Here is a 19,716-nt window from a genome sequence, read left to right as displayed (position 1 = left end):
GTGTTAGCCAGGATGGTCTCGATCTCCTGACCTCGTGATCCGCCCGTCTCGGCCTCCCAAAGTGCTGGGATTACAGGCTTGAGTCACTGCGCCCGGCTACATAAGGATGTGATTTTTCAGTGAGGCTCTTGCCTTTTACTTTAAACATTCTTTGAGGGTTCTTGTTGTTTCCCTGCCCCCCCCCCCCTTATTTATATAGAGGTCAACCAGAGTCAAGATGTCTGGGACTGAGGAAGCAGTTCTCGGAGGACGTGAAAGCCATCCTGCTGCTGGCAGCGGTGCGGTGTTACGCTTTGGACAGGTAACTGGTTCCTTCATGCCTGGGAAGGTTGAGGTTGAGTAAAGTTAGGGCACGGCAGTTTGTAGAGCACCGTAGTACATGTGTGAGTAGTACATAGTACATTTACGTAGTACATGTGTGAGCTATTTGTTGTTATTGGTTTTTCCTTTAGATGCACTTGTTGGGGGTCTTTTGTGAACTCTGGAGGGCATTTTGGAACGTTAGCTATCAAAAGACTGATAGTACTGGGGATTAGATTTAGATTTAAATTTATTTTTTGGGGGGAGTAGATAACATTTGTATAACATCAAATTCAAAATGAAACTATGTGAAAATCTGCCTGTTTCCCATTGCCCCTGTATGCATGCCACCCAGTTCTATTTCTTTTTTTTTCGAGGCCGAGTCTTGCGTCGTCACCTAGGCTGCAGTGCAGAGGTGCAATCTCAGCTCATTGCAGCCTCCACCCCCTGGACTCAAGGAATTCTCCTGCCTCAGCCTCCCAAGTAGCTGGGATTACAGGCATGCGCCCCCATGCCCAGCTAATTTTTGTGTTTTTAGTAGAGATGGGGTTTACCCATGTTGGCCAGGCTGTTCTCGAACTCCAGACCTCAGGTGATCCGCCTGCCTCGGCCTCCCAAAGTGTTCAGATTACAGGCATGAGCCACCATGCCCGGGATTAATTTTTTGTATTTTTAGTAGAGATGTGGTTTCACCATGTTGGCCAGGGTGGTCTTGAACTTCTGACCTCGTGATCCGCCCGCCTCGGCCTCCTAAATGCTGAGATTACAGGCATGAGCCACCGCGCCTGGCTCCTTGTCTTTCTTGGAGGCATGGAAAGTTCCTGGGGGTCGTATTCCTTGTAGGGCCATTGTGTGCATAGAAAAGTTTCTTGCTTTGTCCACCCAAACTCCATCTTTGTTTTTACCGGAGAGTTGTGAGTATTCATTTCATCCAAATAGGGCAAGGGGGACAAAACCCAAATCAGCAAGCAGTCGTGTGTTTCCGTTTGTGCAGGACGGGAGATGGTTGCGTTGGAGAAGGTGTCAGTCTCTGGAAAGGGCAGATGGAAGCAAGGCTTCCCGTCCCTGTGCCGTTTCCATACTCGCTTCCTGTGCTGACGTCGTTTACAGCTCTGGAGGCAGGACATCGTAGCTTCCTCCGCTTCAGAAACTTTTATAAGGATGGTAGCATCAGCTAAGGCAGCAGTTCTCAAAATGTAATCCTGGGACCCAGATTCAGAGTCCAGAAGGTCAAAATTATCTTCATAATAATACTGTTTGCCTCTTTCACACTCATTCTCTCATGAGTGAACGGTAGAGTCTTCAGAGACTGCATAAGTGATATGCGATGTCACTGCTATGATGCCTAATGGCGTGCATGCCTTAAAAGTTTCTCAGTTTTCATTTCTAATAGGATAAATAGAACCCACATAAACAAAGGTTCTGGGGGGTCTTTTCAAGAGTATAAAGGTCAAAAAGCTGGAGACTCAGTGATGTGAGGAATGGTGACGTGTGAACTGAATTTTCTTTTTTGGGGTTGCAGTGCCAGTACACAGCGGAAGAGTACCAGGCCATCCAGAAGGCCCTGAGGCAGAGGCTGGGCCCAGAATACATAAGTAGCCGCATGGCTGGAGGAGGCCAGAAGGTAGGAGAGTTCCTGGGCCTGGAAAGCAGGCATCCGAAGACAGACTGCGATGGTCTTGCCAGTTCCCTCCCTGGGTGCTCAGGGCAGTGTCCCTGGGAGGGGACGGGTTCCCGACTTCATTCTCATCTGAAGGGGCCCAGGCATGGTCTTGACACTTGCGTAACCGCCATCTTAGGATTTTTACATCATCTTTTTTTTTTTTTTTTTTTTAAGACAGGGTCTTGCTGTCACCCAGGCTGGAGTCCGACCGGTGGTGTCATCTCGGCTCACTGCAGCCTCCCCCAGACTCAAGCAATCCTTCTGTCTCAGCTTCCTGACTAGCTGGGACTACAGGCACATGCCACCATGCCTGGTTAATTTTTTAATTTTCTGTAGAGACGACATCTCGCCATGTTGCCCAGGCCGGTCTCGAACTGCTGGGCTCAAGTGATCCTCCCACCTCAGCCTCTCAAAGTGCTGGGATTACAGGTGTGGGCCACCATGCCCAGCCTTTACACCATTAAAAATAAATGTTCGTTTTGCCATTTGCTTCTTTTTTTTTTTTTGAATTAAATGCTTTTTAAAGAACTTATGATTGACACATAATAACTGCATATCATTTGCTTCTAATTTTAACTTCTGTGAATATTTTTGGTCTTCCATAAAATAACGTCAAACCGAGATTTATACTTTTTGCAAACTGAATTTTAGCAACTGCTGGGTGAGTTCCTCCTCCCAACAGACCATTAGTTCTCGCAGGCACTATCTAGAAGATTTTTGAAATAAATTCATTGAGAATTTTCTTGAAAAATAATTTTTTTTTGAGAGACTGGGTCTGACTGTGTCGCTTAGGCCGGCGTGCAGTAGCATGATCATAGCTCACCGCAGCCTTGAGCTCCTGGGCTCAAGCGATCCTCCCACCTCAGCCTCCCGAGTAGAATGTTTAAGAGCAGTTTATCCAAAAAAGTAGATGAGGAATAAATTATGTAAATTTTGATTCACATTTAAGTGTGGTAAGGACTTAACACAGCTTTTCCTTAAAATCATTTCTTTTCTAGGTGTGTTACATTGAGGGTCATCGAGTAATTAATCTGGCCAATGAGATGTTTGGTTACAACGGCTGGGCACACTCCATCACGCAGCAGAATGTGGGTGAGTACGCTCTGCAGCAGTGGGGACTTGTGCATTGTCTAGCTCCTGGTGAAAGGGTGCTGTGAGTGAGGAGGTGAGGTAGGTGGACTTAGTTGCCAGCAGGAAGAATGGCTGTGGGTGAAAGGATGCTGTGACTGAGGAGGTGAGGTAGGTGGACTTAGTTGCCAGCAGGAAGAATGGCTGTGGCACAGTGATCAGTGTCCTCTTCAACTTGCTCTCTTTCCCACTCCTAGATTTTGTTGACCTCAACAATGGCAAGTTCTATGTGGGAGTCTGTGCGTTTGTGAGGGTCCAGTTGAAGGTGAGGAGGATGGAGTAGACCTGCCCGGAGGGATCAGGGGTGGCAGGAGAAGGTGGGCAGGTAGGGAGGTAGGTAGCTGGACAGGGACCCGGGCTGCAGAGTTGTGTCTCAGCCAGTGTTCCCCAGAATGGTGGGATTCAAATACTGTTGCTCCTGTCTCCCTAAAAGGATGGAAAAACTGTTCTCTTGCACATTTTCAAGTTGACACTTAAAAGTTTTCACCACATATAAAAATTGTTGCAAAGGGTGTATTTTTTGGCATATGGTAAAATCTGACGTTCTAAAATACAATAATTTTACCATCACTGATAAGTTTTTGGAAACTCAACTTTAGGCAAAGCACGTCCTTTTGTTACAGATAAAAACAAAAATTGGGTTTTGTTAAGAAGTTGTTTCGCTTAAAGTTACAGTTATTTAAGATGTTAAGTGAGGACTTCCCGTAAATCTGTTAGATCTTTGTTAAATATTCCAGTGGACTCTCAGTACTGTAGAGGGTTACAGCTATCATTTATTTGAGGAAATACAATGAACAGGCTTTTTTTTTAATCTTAGAAATTTTACATGGGTCTTTCTTTATCTGAACTTACATTTCCATTCTGTTTCCCTACTGGTTTTTATCCTAATACATATTTATGGTTGAGAGTTTGGCTAGGCGAGGTGGCTCATTCCTGTAATGCCAGCACTTTGGGAGGCTCAGGTGGAAGGATTGCTTGAGCCCAGGGATCTGAGACCAGCCTGGGCAACATGGTGAAAGCCCGTCTCTACTAAAAATACAAAAAATTAGCTGGGCGTGGTGGCGCACGCTTGTAGTCCTAGCTACTCAGGAGGCTGAGGTGGGAGGATCACCTGAGCCCGGGAAGTCGAGGCCGTGATGAGCTGTGATTGTGCCACTGAACTCCTGGGTGAAAAAAAAGAAAAGTTTTATTGATAGCCTCATTATGCTTCTCTGCCTTTGCATGTGTATACAAATAAAAATTTTTGGTAAATTTTCAGTGCACTTAAGGCTCTAAATATTAAGAGATTTCTTTTGGATTTAGTTATATTATGGCTACTGTTAACACACAGTTGACCAGACAATTGTATTTATGGTGAAGAGAAAACATAAATATAGCAAAATTTTGATAACTTAGAAAAATTAAAGATTTGAAATCTTGGAAAATGAATATCTTAATGAGATGGATAGTGCTGTTTTTTTCAGTTAGTTTAGTTAGTTTATATATCCATATAGCCATAATTGAATATAATTTTTTTTTTTTTTTTTGAGACAGAGTTTCGCTCTTGTTGCCCAGGCTGGAGTGTAATGGCTTGATCTCAGCTCACCGCCACCTCCACCTCCCGGGTTCAAGCAATTCTCCTGCCTCAGCCTCACGAGTAGCTGGAATTACAGGCATGCGCCACGTGCCTGCCTAATTTTTTGTGTGTGATTTTAGTAGAGACGGGTTTCTCCATGTTGGTCAGGCTGGTGTTGGACTCATGACCTCAGGTGATCCACCCGCCTTATCCTCCCAAAGTGCTGGGATTACAGGCGTGAGCCACCGCGCCCAGCCTGCTTATTTCTTGAATGAACAATTCAGCATTAATTCTATTCTGACTTATTTTTCTAAATAGTACTAGAAAACCTTGTGTCTATGAGTGAGTAGCTGAGAATGGAAAGAGTTTTGTTATGGTGTCACTCATTTATTTGAGTGCTTTCTGAGTTTTTTAAAAATCACTGAGTGCTATCATCAAACATTGTCTTTAATTCTCAGTCAGCGAATGATGTGCTCAGGTTCACCTTCACTTTTGGTGAACGGCAGGAGCTGGATGCCACCTGCTTTCCAAAGGGATTTGCTCTCCAATCCTTAGAGACCATTAGATTCAATATTCAAATTATCCCTTTTTTTGATATCCCAGAGGGTTTTTTTTTTTTGAGATGGAGTCTCACTCTGTCACCCAGGCTGGAGTGCAGTGGCACGATCTCAGCTCACTGCAACCTCTGCCTCCCGGGTTCAAGTGATTCTCCTGCCTCAGCCTCCTGAGTAGCTGGGACTACAGGTGCCCGCCACCACACCCGGCTAATTTTTGTATTTTTAGTAGAGACGGGGTTTCACCATGTTGACCAGGCTGGTCTTGAACTCCTGACCTCAAGTGATCCACCTGCCTCGGCCTTCAAAGGGCTGGGATGACAGGCGTGAGCCACCGCCCCAGCCTGGCCGTTCCAGAGGTTTTTGTACCTTAGGGTAATGCACACTGACTGGTAGGATTTGGGGTGGGTTTCTAATGTGCCCTTTGTGTGTCAGAGGGAAGTTGGGAAGGGAGGATCGTCTTGACACCTTGACCACAGGCACATGTCCAGGCAGACCAGGTCTAGGAAGCAGCACTGACAATGGATTCTCACCCAGACTTCTGCCCGTGCCCCTGTGGCAAGGCTGCCAGGTGGGAGATTCCTGCTTTGAACGCTGCTGCTTGAGGAAAGGGGGAGTTGTGGCGCGCCTGCCGCTCTCGTGTTTGAGTTTGAACTCCTTTTCTGTCCCCAGGATGGTTCATATCACGAAGATGTTGGTTACGGTGTTAGTGAGGGCCTCAAGTCCAAGGCCTTATCTCTGGAGAAGGCAAGGAAGGAGGCGGTGACAGATGGGCTGAAGCGAGCCCTCAGGTGAGTGCAGGGCTGGGAGTCTAACCTGTGTCATTTCAGCGCTTGCTTCAGAGCAGGTTTCGGTTGTTTTTGGAAGAGGTAATACAGCCACATGGTTCAAAAATCTAAGCAACGTGGAAGATAAGTCTCACCCCTGCCCCGGCTCCTGTCTGCCCTGTTTTCCGCTTTCGTTAGTATGTTTTCAATGTTTCTGTTTCAGGCTTCCCTTGCGGGACTAAGTGGTAGAATCCTGTGTTCTCTCTGCTCCGCGCACTCAGCCGTGTGTGCCGGAGACCTTCCCCTCCTACTGCGAGCGCACGGACAGCACCCTCAGCCTCTCCGCGCGCCCCAGCAGCCCTCCGCTGTGCACAGTAGCACAGTTGACTTAGTTGCACAGTCAGCGGATGTCTGCGTTAGTCCATTTATGCTGTCATGCAGGAATACCCGAGGCTGGGTGATTTATAAATAAAGGAGGTTTGATTGGTTATGGTTGTGTGGACTGTACTGGAAGCCTGGTGCCAGCATCCACTTCCGGTGAGGCCTCAGGAAACTTCTAATCGTGGCAGAAGGCGGAGAGGGAACATGGAGAGAGGGAGCAAGAGAGACAGGGAGGAGGTCCCAGGCTTATTTATTTATTTTATGGTTGTTTTTCATTTTTTGAGACAGGATCTTGCTCTGATGCACAGGCTGGGGGGCAGTGGTGCCAGCATTGCTCACTGCAGCCTTGAACTCCTGGGCGTAAGTGATCTTCCTGCTTCAGCCTCCCGAGTAGCTGGGATCACAGGCACATGACACCACCCCCAGTTAATTAAAAAAAAATTTTTTTTTTTTGTAGAGACAGGGTCTCCCTATGTTGCCTAGGCCGGTCTGAAACTCCTGGACTCAAGTCATCCTCCTGCCTTGTGCCTCCCAAAGTGCCAGGATTACAGGCATGAGCCGTCACGCCCAGCCCCACACTGCAACCACCAGATCTCTCGTGAACTGAGAGCGAAGTCACTGAACGCCAAGGGGGTGGCACTAAGCTGTTTATAAGGAATCCAGCCCCAGGGTCCGGTGCTTCCCACCAGGCCGCACCTCCGGCATTGGAGGCCGCGTTCCAGCCTGAAACTGGGAGGGAATAAACAGGAAACCGTATCCGTGTCTTTGAGAATTGAAGTGAATTGAACCCAAAAAACCTGTGAATTCTGTGGGGGAGTCCGCAGACCCCAAGTTAAGAACTTTGCTCATGGAAGGTTGTGCCCTTGAGCCCCCCGTCCCCAAGTGTGTGTCGCTGACTCCTGCTGGGAAATTGGAGCATTCTTTGGGGGGATAAAAAAAAAAAGGAAAACTCTCTGCAGTTTGTTCTCCGTATCAGGAGGTGGCTGATGGGTTTTGTGAATGGTGCCTCAGTCTTCATCGTCTCTGTGAAGGCAGGGATTTGTGTCTTGTTCTCACTGCAGTATTCTCAGAAACTAACACGGTGCAGGAACACACTAGATGCTTACCCGACGTCAATGGGGAACGCATGTTAGGGTCCATTTTCTCTGCTGCACTTGAGAAGCAACCTGTACAAAAGTTGTAAGTCTGTTCTCTGATACTCACGTGTAACCATTCTTAACTCTGTTTCACTTTGTTTCCCCTCTTGCCCTTAGGAGTTTTGGAAACGCACTTGGAAACTGTGTTCTGGACAAAGACTACCTGAGGTCTCTCAATAAGCTTCCACGCCAGGTACATCAGACATGGATGAGTGCGGTGCGGATCATGCAGCCAGCTTCTGTGGCGTGAGTTGAGTGCTTGGAGGATGCAAGGAGAAGAAGTGAGGACTCAGCCATTTAGAGGGTCTGGAATGTTTATTTCAGATTTTGAATGCCAGAGCTAGCAGGAACTAATCACAACAGTTCACTTTTTTTAAAATCACATCATTTGACAGCAATGTGAGATCGGGAGCATTTGTGTTACGTGTAGGTGGAGAACTGTGGTTGGGGGTAGTCTGTGAAGCCTCAGAGCGAGCACACAGCCCTCTGCAGCACCGCTGTCCCTCCCATACACTCCCAGCCTCACCGTTGAGCCTTCTTTGTTTTCCTTAGTTCTGGTGTCATTAAGATTTAGATGTCCATTATTTCTGTCAGTACCTGTCACGTGATCTGAGCATTTGCCTTTGGAGAATGGGGTCTGTGGCTGGGCAGCCCTGGAGTCACACCTGACTTGCGATGAGTAGCTTCTGGAGTGTTCCTCCTGCCTCATCTGCTCTCTGAGGTCCCTGCCATGTCACCCCACAGGGCAGCATTTCCATCCTGTGCCTGAGATTCTTTTCCTCATGGAGCCCCACAAGGTGTGTGTCTCTGGGCATCTGTAAAAACTCCTTTAAAAAATCATTTGTAAACATGATTGGATTCAGTTTGCTAATTTTTGTTAGGCTTTTTTTTTTTTGAGATGGAGTCTTGCTCTGTCACCCAGGCTGGAGTGCAGTGGTGTGATCTCGGCTCACTGCAAGCTCCACCTCCTGGGTTCACACTGTTCTCCTGCCTCAGCCTCCCGAGTAGTTGGGCCTGCAGGCGCCACCACCACACCTGGCTAATTTTTGTATTTTTAGTAGATGGGGTTTCTCCCTGTTGACCAGGCTGGTCTTGAACTCCTGACCTCAAGTGATCCGCCTGCCTGGGCCTCCCAAAGTTCTGGGATGACAGGCGTGAGCCACTGCACCCGGCCTTTTCTTTTTTTAAATTGTAGTAAAACACATCACATGTTAACTATTTTTAGTGTATGGTTGAGTAGCATTAAGTGTATTCACATTGTTGTGAAATTGATCTGCAGAACTAAGACTCTATACCTATAAAACAAGAACTCCACATTTCCCCCTTTTCCCAGACCCTTGTAACTACTTCCACTTTCTTTCTTTCTTTTTTTTTTTTTTTTATTTTTTGAAAGATGAGGTCTTGCTCTGTCACCCAGGCTGGAATGCAGGAGTGCAATCCTAATTCACTGCATCCTTGAACTCCTGGGCCCAAGGGATCCTCCTGGATCCTCCTGCCCCAGCCTCTCAAGTGGCGAGGACTACAGGTATGTGCCACCACACCTAGCTACTTTATTTTTTAAACAATTATTTGTTTTTGTAGAGACAGAATTTCTCAGGGCTGGTCTTGAACTACTGGGCTCATGTGATCCTCCTGTGTCGGCCTCCCAAAGTGCTGGGATTACAGTATGGGCCACTGCACCTGGACCCAGCTAATTAACTTTTTTTTTTTTTTAAGAGATGAGCTCTTACTGTGTTGCCAAGGATGGTCTTGATTTTTTTTTTTTTTCTTTTATAAAAAATGAGGCTGGGTGCTATGGCTCCTGCCTGTCATCCCAGCACTTTGGGAGGCCAAGGTGGTTAGATCCCTTGGGACCAGCCTGGCCAAATGGTGAAACCCTGTCTCTACTAAAAAATACGGCCGGGCGCAGTGGCTCACGCCTGTAATCCCAGCACTTTGGGAGGCTGAGGCGGGAGGATGATGAGGTCAGGAGATTGAGACCATCCTGGCCAACACGGTGAAACCCCGTCTCTACTAAAAATACAAAAAACTAGCCGGGCGAGGTGGCGGGCGCCTGTAGTCCCAGCTACTCGGGAGGCTGAGGCAGGAGAATGGCGTAAACCCGGGAGGCGGAGCTTGCAGTGAGCTGAGATCCGGCCACTGCACTCCAGCCTGGGCGACAGAGCGAGACTCCGTCTCAAAAAGAAAAAAAAAAAGAAAAAATACAAAAATTAGCTGGGCATGGTGGTCAGCCTGCCTGTAATCCCAGGTCTTCCAAAGACTGAGGCATGAGAATCACTTGAATCTGGGAGGTGGAAGCTGCAGTGAGCCGAGATCATGCCACTGTACTCCAGCCTGGGAGACGGAGTGAGATTCTGTCTCAAAATAACAATAATAAAATAAAAATAAAATAAATTTCTTTTGTGGACATGGAGTTTTGCTGTTTCCCTCGCTAGTCTCAAACTCCTGGCCACAAGCGATCCTCCCGCTCAGCCTCCGTAAGTGCTGAGATTACAGGTGTGTGTGTCTCTTTCCGGTTTCTATGAGTTTGTCTACTCTGGATACCTCATATACATGGAATCACATCATTTTTGTCTTTTTGTGACTGGCTTATTTCACTTAGCATTAATGCACTTAAGATCCATCCATGTAGTCGTGTGTATCAGAATTCCCTTCTTTTTAGGGCTGACTATTGCATCGTATAGACCACAGTTTGTTCATTTGTCGAGGGACATTTGGGTTACTTTCAACCTCTTGGCTGTTGTGCTGCTGTGAACATGGGTGTGTAACCCTCTGTGAGATCCTGTTTTCAATTCTTTTAGACATATTCTGAAGGGGATTGCTGGGTCGTATGTAATCCTGTTTTTCAGTTTTCGAGGAGCTGCCCTACCGATTTTCATAGCAGTTGCCTCATTTGACAATTCCACCAGCCGTGCACATGAGTTCAGGTTTTTCTAAATCCTAACCAGCACGTGTTATTTTCTGAGTTTTTGGCTTTTTTTTTTTTGATTAGCCATCCTTATGGGTGTGATATTTTATTGTGATTATGAGTTGCATACCCCTGATGATTACTGATGTTGACCATATTTTCTTTTTTGAGACAGAGCGTTGCCCAGGTTGGAGTGCAGTGGCACCATCTTGGCTCACCACAACCTCCGCCTCTGGGTTCAAATAATTCTACTGTCTCAGCCTCCCAAGTAGCTGGGACTGTAGGCGCCCGCCACCATGCCAGGCAGAGAATACAAAAAATTTTACCATGTTGCCCAGGCTGGTCTCAAACCCCCAGCCTCAAGTGATCCACCTGCCTCGGCCTCCCAAATGCTGGGATAACAGGCGTGAGCAGCCACATGTGGCCTGACTCCTGTTTCTGTTGAGCTTTTTCGTATTGTTTTTGTACTTTCTCTCACTTATGTCTGCTCTCATCTTTTTAGAATTTCCTTTCTTCTGCTAGCTTTGGGTATAGCTTTTGTTTCTAGTTCTTTGATGTATAACGTAGATTTGAGATCTCCTTTTTTTAAAAAAATGTGTGTGTAATTTCCCTCTTAAGACTTTTCACCGCACCCCAGAAGTTTGGAATGTTGTGTTGTATTCATTTGGTATGTTGTGTTGTGGTATTCATTTGTCTCAAGGAATTACTTCTAAGTTTCCTTGTTACGTTTCCTTTGACTTTAAGAGTGTGGTGGTTAATTTCTACTGATTCGTGGATTTTCCAGTTCTCTTTTTGCTGTTGATTTCTAGTTTAATTCCGTTGTGACTGAAAAGATACTTTATATGATTTCCATCTTGAATTTGTTAGGACTGGTTTTGTGGCCTGACATGTGGTCTGTCTTGTTGCATGTGTACTTGCGAAGAATTTATTTTTGCTGTTGGTGGGTGGAATGTTGTGTATATGACTGTTAGGTCCAGTTGGCCTATAGTATTGTTCAAATACTCTATTGCCTTATTCATCTTTTGTTTGGTTGTTTTATCCATTATTGAAAGTTGGGTAGTGAAGTCTCCCACTATTATTGTGTTGCTTCTATTTCACCTTACAATCCTATCAAGTTTGCTTCATATATTTAGGACCTCTGGTGTTTGGTGCATAAATATTTATAATCGTTATATCTTCATGGTGAATTGACATTCTTTTTTTTTTTTTGAGATGGAGTCTCGCTCTGTCACCCAGGCTGGAGGGCAGTGGTGTGATCTCGGCTCACTGCAAGCTCCGCCTCCCGGGTTCACGCCATTCTCCCGCCTCAGCCTCCTGAGTAGCTGGGACTACAGGCGCCGCCACCTCGCCCTGCTAGTTTTGTGTACTTTTAGTAGAGACGTGGTTTCACCATGTTAGCCAGAATGGTCTCAATCTCCTGACTTCGTGATCTGCCCGCCTCGGCCTCCCAAAGTGCTGGGATTATAGGCGTGAGCCACCGTGCCCGGCCGACATTTCTTACCATTATATAATACCCTCTTCTCCTATAACAGTTCTTTGTTTTTTGAGATGGAGTCTTGCTCTGCTGCCCAGGCTGGAGTGCAGTGGTATGATCTTGGCTCACTGCAACCTCCGCCTCCCGGGTTCAAGCAATTCTCCTGCCTCAGCCTCCCGAGTAGCTGGAACTACAGGTGTGTGCTACCATGCCCAACTAATTTTTCTTTTTTTTTTTTGAGACTTCTGGTTGCCCAGGCTGCAGTGCAATTGTGTGATCTCAGCTCACTGCAATCTCTGCCTCCCAGGTTCAGGCGATTCTTCTACCTCACCCTCCCAGCTAACTGGGACTACAGGTGTGTGCCACCACGCCCAGCTAATTTTTTCTATTTTGTAGAGATGGAGTTTCACCAAGTTGGTCAGGCTGATCTCAAACTCCCGACCTCAGGTGATCTGCCCACCTCGGCCTCCCAAGGTGGTGGGATTACAGGCGTAAGCCACTGCACCCAGCCCTAATTTTTTATTTATTTATTTTTTTTAGACAGAGCCTTTCTCTGTTGCCCAGGCTAGAGTGAAGTGGTGGTATCTTGGCTCACGGCAACTTCTGCCTCCCAGGTTCAAGCGATTCTCGTGCCTCAGCCTCCTGAGTAGCTGGACTACAGGCAGCTGCCACCATGCCCAACTAATGTTTTGTATTTTTAGTAGAGCGGTGTTTTGCTGTGTTGGCCAGGCTGGTCTCAAACATCTGGGCTCAAGTGATCAATCCACCTGCCTTGTCCTCCCAAAGTGCTGGGATTACAGGTATAAGCCACTGAGCCTGGCCCCAAATTTCTTTCTCTTTTTTTTTTTTTTTGTTGAGACAGAGTTTCACTCTTGTCACTGAGGCTGGAGTGCAATCACGGCAACCTCTGCCTCGTGGGTTCAAACCATTCTCCAGCCTCAGCCTCCCAAGTAACTGGGATTATAGGCGCCCACCACCACGCCTGGCTAATTTTTGTATTTTTAGTAGAAATGGGGTTTCACCATGTTGGCCAAGGTGATCTCGAACTTGTGACCTCAAGTGATCCACCTACTTCAGCCTCCCAAAGTGTTGGGATTACAGGCGTGAGCCACCATTTCAAGTGAGCGCAGCTGTTCACCTCCCGGATAGGGAAACAGAGCTTTACCAGCAGCCCAGAAGCCCCATTTTGCCCTCTTCCAGTCACTGCCTTGCTTTCTTTTTTCAAAAGTAACTACTGTCCTGTTTTCTATTCTGACTTCCATAGATTTTTTCCTGTGTTTGAACTTTATGTATGTAAAGTTCACAAATGGAATTGTACTGTAAGTGGAATTGTGCAGTTTGTATTTTAAGAAAGTTGACTGAAGTATTAGAACATACAGACATGTAGACAAGTGCACGTGTCATCCGTGCTCTGCTTGATGAATTTTCAAACCAAACACATCCACGCAGCCGACGTCTGAATGAAGACAGGACGTTGCCAGCACCTAGGAGGCCCGGCTGTGCTCCTTGCAGTCCTTGCCATCCCCTGCCCTCCTTCCCACTACGGAGCAAACCACTTTTAACAACACAGATTGGCCGGGTGTGGTGACTCACTCCTGTAATCCCACCACTTGGAGAGGCCAAGGAGGAAGGATGGCTTGAGCCCAGGAGTTGGAGACCAGCCAGGACAACATAGTGGGACCCTGTCTCTACAAAATAAAAATAAAAATTAGCTGGGTCTGGTGGTGCACGCCTGTAGTCCCAGCTACTTGGAAGGCTGAGCTGGGAGAATCATTTGAGCCTAGGAGGCCCAGGCTGCAGTGAGCTGTGACTACGCCACTGCACTCCAGCCTGGGCCACAGAGCGAGACCCTCTCTCAAAAACAAACAAAAAAAAAAAACAAAGCCACAAACTTGTTTTTATTGTTATGTACTTTTTTGCAATCCTACAGTTTGAACTCTTTGTATCTTACTTGAATTCAGCATGGTTGTGAGGTTCGTTCATGGTGCGTGCAGCAGTTGCATTGCTGTATAGTTTTCTTTTGCATGAGTATGTGGCAATTTACTTTTCTAGTCCTTTCCTAGTAGGCATTTTGGTCTGTGTAGCTTTGGATGTTGTGAATGGAGCTGCTGTTGGCGTTCTTCTGCTGTACATTTGCGCTCATTTTTGTTGGGAATCATTGGGTGAGAAGATAGGTACGTGTTTCGTTTTAGCAGGTTCTTCCCGTGTTCCTGTATGGCTGTGTTCACACCCCACGTGGCATTGTGTAAGTTCCAGTGGTTCCGTATCTTTGACAGCACTTGGTATTGACGGTCTTTCAGAGTTTTCAAAGCTCCTTTCTTTTTTTTGAGACAGTCTTGCTCCGTCGCCCAGGCTGGAGTGCAGTGGTGCGATCTCGGCTCGCTGCAAGCTCCGCCTCCCGGGTTCAGGCGATTCTCCTGCTCAGCCTCCTGAGTCGCTGGTGTGTGCCACCGTGCCCAGCTAATTTTTTTTTTTTTTTGTATTTTTAGTAGAGACGGGCTGTTACCCAGGAGCTCCTTCAATTTTTTTTGTATTTTTGTATTTTTGCCGTGTTGGCCAGGCTGGTCTTGAACTCCTGGACTCGAGTGATCTGCCTTGGCTTGCCAAAGTGCTGGGATTACAGGCATGAGCCACCGTGCCTGGCCAAAGCTCATTTCTTTTGAAACTACTCATTTATCTTTCAATGTAGATATGAAATCTACACTATAATTTTCATTTTCAGGTCAAAATGTAATCGTCTTAATCCCTCATATTCAAACAGTTACTCCATCAGCATCAGTTTTATAAATTGAGAGATGTTTTCCCAAGTAAAAATATTCTGGATTTCTGTAGGAATCAGTGTGGAAATGAAATCATTTGCCCTGTGCCACGCAGCACAGGAGCGTCCGTTCTCATGCGAGGAGACGCAGGACCAGCCCCGTCCTGGAGGATTCCTTGCAGCCTTGGCTGGCAGCCGACGTCCGTGCCTCCAGGTGTTGCTCCCTCTGTCGTCTGAAGGGTCCTTCGTGATGCCACAGCGTACCCAAGGCTCCCTCAGTGACGAGTGCTCTTTCCAGGGGTGGCCCTGGCAGAAAGGGTTGAGAAGGTGCGGACCTCCGCGGAGACCGCGTGTGCTCATTTCCGTGGAACAAGGACCAGGAGGCAGCACAGACAGACCCAGCTGCCGAGGAAAGATTCCAGTTCGATTTTACAGAACATCTGCCCTAAGCAAAACCAGAGAAGGATTCCTTTTTATCAAAACTTCACTAACACAGAAGAGTATACATAAAACATGAAATTGTTTGGCTTCTCCTTCTGGTAGAATTACAAATACTACTTGGAAGTTGTAGATCCTTTGCCTCAGCAGGACCTAGAAGGCGCAGTGGATGGAGGGTATCAAATGCGATTTTCCAGGAATCTATACCTGTGAGTCAGGGAGAAGAAGCGGAGGCCAAGAGCCAGTTGAAGGAATTTTTTTTCTCCTCTCTTTCTTTCCTTACTAGTTGCCTCTTGAAGTGGATTTAAGTAAAGCGAAGAGACAAGATTTTGAACCATCTGTGGAAGAGGCAAGATATAACAGCTGCCGACCGAACATGGCCCCGGGACACCCACAGCCACAGGAGGTGACCTCCCCTTCCAGACCAAGCCATGCTGTGATACAGGGCGACAAGGACGGCAGCTCCCGGTATGCGGCCCAGGTCCCCTTCCTTCCCTCTCGGCCCCTTCCTGTGTCACTGGAGCTGCCTCCACTGCCTCCTTCAGCGCCGGCCAGCCGGGTGCGTGCTCCCAGGAGCCATGGCTGTCAGTTCCTCAGCGGCTCCTCTCTCCGCTGGTCCTCTCGTGCAGAAGCCCGACTCCATCCGCGGCGGAGAGCGAGGCCACGTACCAGCGGAAGCTCCGGCAAAAGCAGCTGCAGCAGCAGTTCCGGGAGCGGATGGAGAAACAGCACGTTCACGTCTCCGCGCCGTCAGTTGAGAAGCGTGAGGGTGTGTGAGACGGTGGGAGCAGAGCCCTGGGGGGTGTCTGCGGGAGGAAGTCTGGCCGCAGGGTCACCCGATTCTCTGCCAGTAACCCTGTGGCCGGCTCCAAACCAGGCCTCGCTGGGACTTCTCTCCTGCCACACGCAGGAGAGATGAGCCCAGGAAATTCAGATATTTAAATCTGCCACACATTTTCCCATTTCTAAAGACAGTGATTTTTTTTTTCCTATAGAACTAAATGGGCCTTGATAAAATCTTCTAGAATTAGCAATTTCAGGGTAAATAACTTTTTTTTGCTTCAAATACTTTGGCCATCTCTACATTAGAAAGCCTTGGCCGGGCGCGGTGGCTCACATCTGTAATCCCAGCACTTTGGGAGGCCGAGGTGGGCGGATCACTTGAGGTCAGGAGTTTGACACCAGCCTGGCCATCATGGCGAAACCCCATCTCCACCAAAAATACACAAAAATTAGCCAGGTGTGGTGGCACATGCCTGTGGTCCCCCCTACTCGGGAGGCTGAGGCAGGAGAATTGCTTGAATCCAGAAGGCAGAGGTTGCAGTGAGCCAGGATTGTGCCACAAGCTCTCCAGCCTGGGCAACAGAATGAGACCTGGTCTCGAAAAAAAAAAAAAAAAAAAAACGCAAGCCTTGTTTCTGAGATGTCTTCAAATACAAGGCAAAATTGGGGTTGAGAATAACGGGAACCTTTGGCAGATGGTTTATCTATCAACTTTAGTTTATTTTGGAGTCCAGAGTCAGTGGGAACCGTGATACAGACGCCTTCCTCGCTTCCTTCTCTGTCTCCCCTCCTGTTCTCTCCTGCCCGTCCAGGGGTAGGTAGTCCTTACTCAGAGTGGAAACAGAGAGAAGCCTTGCCCCAGATCCGTCGAGCTTTTGCCCAGTTTTTCCCTACGAATTGTGAAGAAGATTCAGAGGACCGGCTCCGTGGTTGTGCACTGATGTGCCCCTCAGCACTCACAGGCGGAAATTAACGTAAAAACTCAGACAGAACCACTTCCTGTCCTGTGGATGTCCTGACCCAGTTATTCCAGATGTTTAGCTTCTCAACCATTGCAGAGGCTCCCGGGTAGACCGTGGAGGAAGCTGCCCTCCAGGCCTTTCCTGCCCCTTGGCAGACAACCTGAGCCATTGTTATTTTAATCCATTTCACACATCAGGTTTTGCCTTAAGATTTTGTTTGTTGGTTTGTTTTCAGACAGGGTCTGGCTCTGTCACCCAGCCTGGAGTGCAGTGGTGGGATCAGGGTTCCCTGCAGCCTTGACCTTCCTGGGCTCAAGTGTTCCTCCTTCCTCAGCCTCCTGAGTAGCTGGGACTACAAGTGCATGCTACCACACCCGCTAATATTTTATTTTTTGTAGAGGTGGGATCTGGAACTCCTGGTTTCAAGTGATCCTCCCACCTTGGCCTCCCAAAGTCCTGGGGTTACAAGGGTAAGCCCCTGCGCCTGGTCAGATTTTAGTTTAAGATTTTGTTTGAGGCCGGGCGCGGTGGCTCAAGCCTGTAATCCCAGCACTTTGGGAGGCCGAGACGGGCGGATCACGAGGTCAGGAGATCGAGACCATCCTGGCTAACACGGTGAAACCCCGTCTCTACTAAAAACTACAAAACAACACTAGCCGGGCGAGGGGGCGGCGCCTGCAGTCCCAGCTACTCGGGAGGCTGAGACAGGAGAATGGCGTAAACCCGGGAGGCGGAGCTTGCAGTGAGCTGAGATCCGGCCACAGCACTCCAGCCTGGGCGGCAGAGCAAGACTCTGTCTCAAAAAAAAAAAAAAAGATTTTGTTTGAGCAAGGGTTATGGCTGTAACAAGCAAGCCAGACACTGGACTAGATGGCCTGTAAGAACCCTTTTACTTTTGCTATGAAAGGAGAAAAGAAACTTGTCTTTCCCAGTGGTGAGAAGAGTTCAAACCACAGATCTGTAGGTGGGACTGGGACTCGGGAATCGGAAGTTCTTTGTACTGGCTGAGGCAGCGCAGCCCGAAGCGGTGTTGTCCTGAGAGTGTGCCCTCTGACGAGAGGGGAGTGGACTCAGTTCTGAAATCCCATGTAGTGATGTGATTATGACTTGTCCTTTCTCTCCTCTGAACCCTAGCAGCGCCTCCGGCCCCTCCTCTGACGCACAGCACTCCTGTAACTGCCGTCTCAGAACCACTCCTGGAGAAAGACTTCCTTGCAGGAGTGACTCAAGAATTAATCAGTAAATACCTTGAAATGCTTGTAAGCTACTGTGCTGTATGTCTTTAGTAGCCACAGAATACCTTTTAGGCAGCACAGGCCTCATTTCCGTGGGGTTTCGTGGAGGGGTTCTGGCTGATCGCGTATGTCCAGTTTCTCTTTCGTCCTAACCGAAGGGAAGTCTGCTTTGAGGGGGAGGGGGAGAAATTCCAGAAACTTTCAGAAGGTACTCAAGACATGGAATTTCTGATGGCCAGTTTTTCCAGTGCTTTCTGTGAGAATATTTCATTATTTGCTGATGACACACTTTCCCTTGACCTCTGTAGAGACTCTTGAAGACAACTCTGAAAAGTGGGCTGTGACTCCAGATGCAGGGGATGGTGTGGCCAAGCCCTCGTGTAGAGCAGACCCAGCCCAGACCGCTGACACACCAGCCTTGAACCACCAGATGGTGACCCAGAACAGGACTCCACACAGCCTTTGCCACCAGAAACCACAAGCAAAATCTGGATCTTGGGACCTCCAGACTTACAGCACTGACCAACGTGTAACAGGTAGCAGAGAGGTGTTTGGGCACAACAATTAAAGGGAGGTCCTAGCTTTAACTCTGGGAATTTTTGAGGAAGGATGAGATTTCATTTGAAGTTTGATAGAACAGGGAACTTCTATTAGGGAATGGCACCACACATAGAAGATAATTGGTTTAAGAGCCAGAACTTTTCCTTTGGGCTCCTGACTGCAGGTGCAGCCCTTTTCAGCTCCTGATAATAGCAGGAAGCGGAAGTGCGCCTGCAGGGAGAGCTTTCCCTCCTAGCAGCAGCAGGTCTGTCGTGAGCACGATGCCACTTGGTCGAGGAGAATCATCTGCCTTCCTCCTAACAGTAATTCTCCTTCTTGGGCTTAGTCTAGATTAGGATCATTCATATAATCCAGAAATCATTAGCTGTCAGTTTATTTTAAAATCATGGCAGCTACCTTTAAGCCATTTTGTCTTCTGTAGGAAACTGGGAATCTCATAGGAAGAGCCAGGACATGAAGAAAAGGAAATACGATCCATCTTAACTGAGGCGCAGGCCACGTGAGTGGACTCTGTCACAAAGGGACTTTGGAAAACTGCTTTTTCGTCATGAAATTGTTCATCTCGCCTGGAGAATGAACTTGATTGCGATTTATCTTGCTTCATTCTGAACCTTACCAAGACGATCTGAGAGCGCACTGCAGTTAGAGCTGAGCACTTTTGGAAAGCTGGTCTGCCACTCTGGTAGGGAGAGGCTCGGGACAGATGAAATGGCTTTTCTTTGGCTTGTGAGCTTCCCACTATTTATTGCTAAACTATTATGTTAATACAGATGGACATTTTAGGAATCACCAATGGCTCCCTGCCCTCAAGCAATATAGGCCAGACCTGGCCCTAAGCGCCTGCCTCAGCAATTGCCTACATTCAGTTGTTTTGCATAACATCTGCCTTCTTTCCTTTAGGGTCCATGCCTTTAACGTTGTCCACATTACACACTGTCGATCACGGCAGGAAAAAGGTTGGAGTAGTGCTTTTACTACTTCGTATCAATCCAGGTTACAGTCTTCATTTAATATAAACTCTAATTTATGGGTTTACGACATTACAATCCTGCATTCTTTGAAGACTTCAAGACTGACATTTTTTTCCTAAGGAAGGAAATAATCATCTAAGAC

At 47.5% G+C, this 19,716-nt stretch overlaps 1 protein-coding gene across 5 annotated transcripts in view; it reads left to right on the top strand.

Moving 5' to 3' along the window:
• Nucleotides 1–19,716, top strand: part of RAD52 (RAD52 homolog (S. cerevisiae)) — a 117,774-nt gene extending 98,058 nt beyond the window's left edge. For 3 of the 5 annotated variants that reach the window (XM_011931007.1, XM_011931006.1, XM_011931008.1), the window contains exons 2-12: nt 200–301; nt 1,823–1,924; nt 2,962–3,055; nt 3,289–3,356; nt 5,873–5,991; nt 7,602–7,677; nt 15,349–15,530; nt 15,692–15,831; nt 17,942–18,046; nt 18,351–18,578; nt 19,025–19,716. In XM_011931007.1, coding sequence (XP_011786397.1) covers nt 218–301; nt 1,823–1,924; nt 2,962–3,055; nt 3,289–3,356; nt 5,873–5,991; nt 7,602–7,677; nt 15,349–15,530; nt 15,692–15,831; nt 17,942–18,046; nt 18,351–18,578; nt 19,025–19,086 — 1,260 coding nt within the window. In that variant the 5' untranslated portion in view covers nt 200–217 and the 3' untranslated portion in view covers nt 19,087–19,716. Of the gene's footprint in view, nt 1–199; nt 302–1,822; nt 1,925–2,961; nt 3,056–3,288; nt 3,357–5,872; nt 5,992–7,601; nt 7,678–15,348; nt 15,531–15,635; nt 16,449–17,941; nt 18,047–18,350; nt 18,579–19,024 lie in introns of those variants that run through there. The other 2 variants (XM_011931010.1, XM_011931009.1) reach the window with 2 other exon arrangements.

Source organism: Colobus angolensis, unplaced genomic scaffold (assembly GCF_000951035.1).
Source record: "Colobus angolensis palliatus isolate OR3802 unplaced genomic scaffold, Cang.pa_1.0 Scaffold89, whole genome shotgun sequence".
NCBI lineage: Eukaryota > Metazoa > Chordata > Mammalia > Primates > Cercopithecidae > Colobus > Colobus angolensis.
Note: the sequence above shows the minus strand (reverse complement) of the source record. Positions and strands in the feature narration are given on the sequence as shown.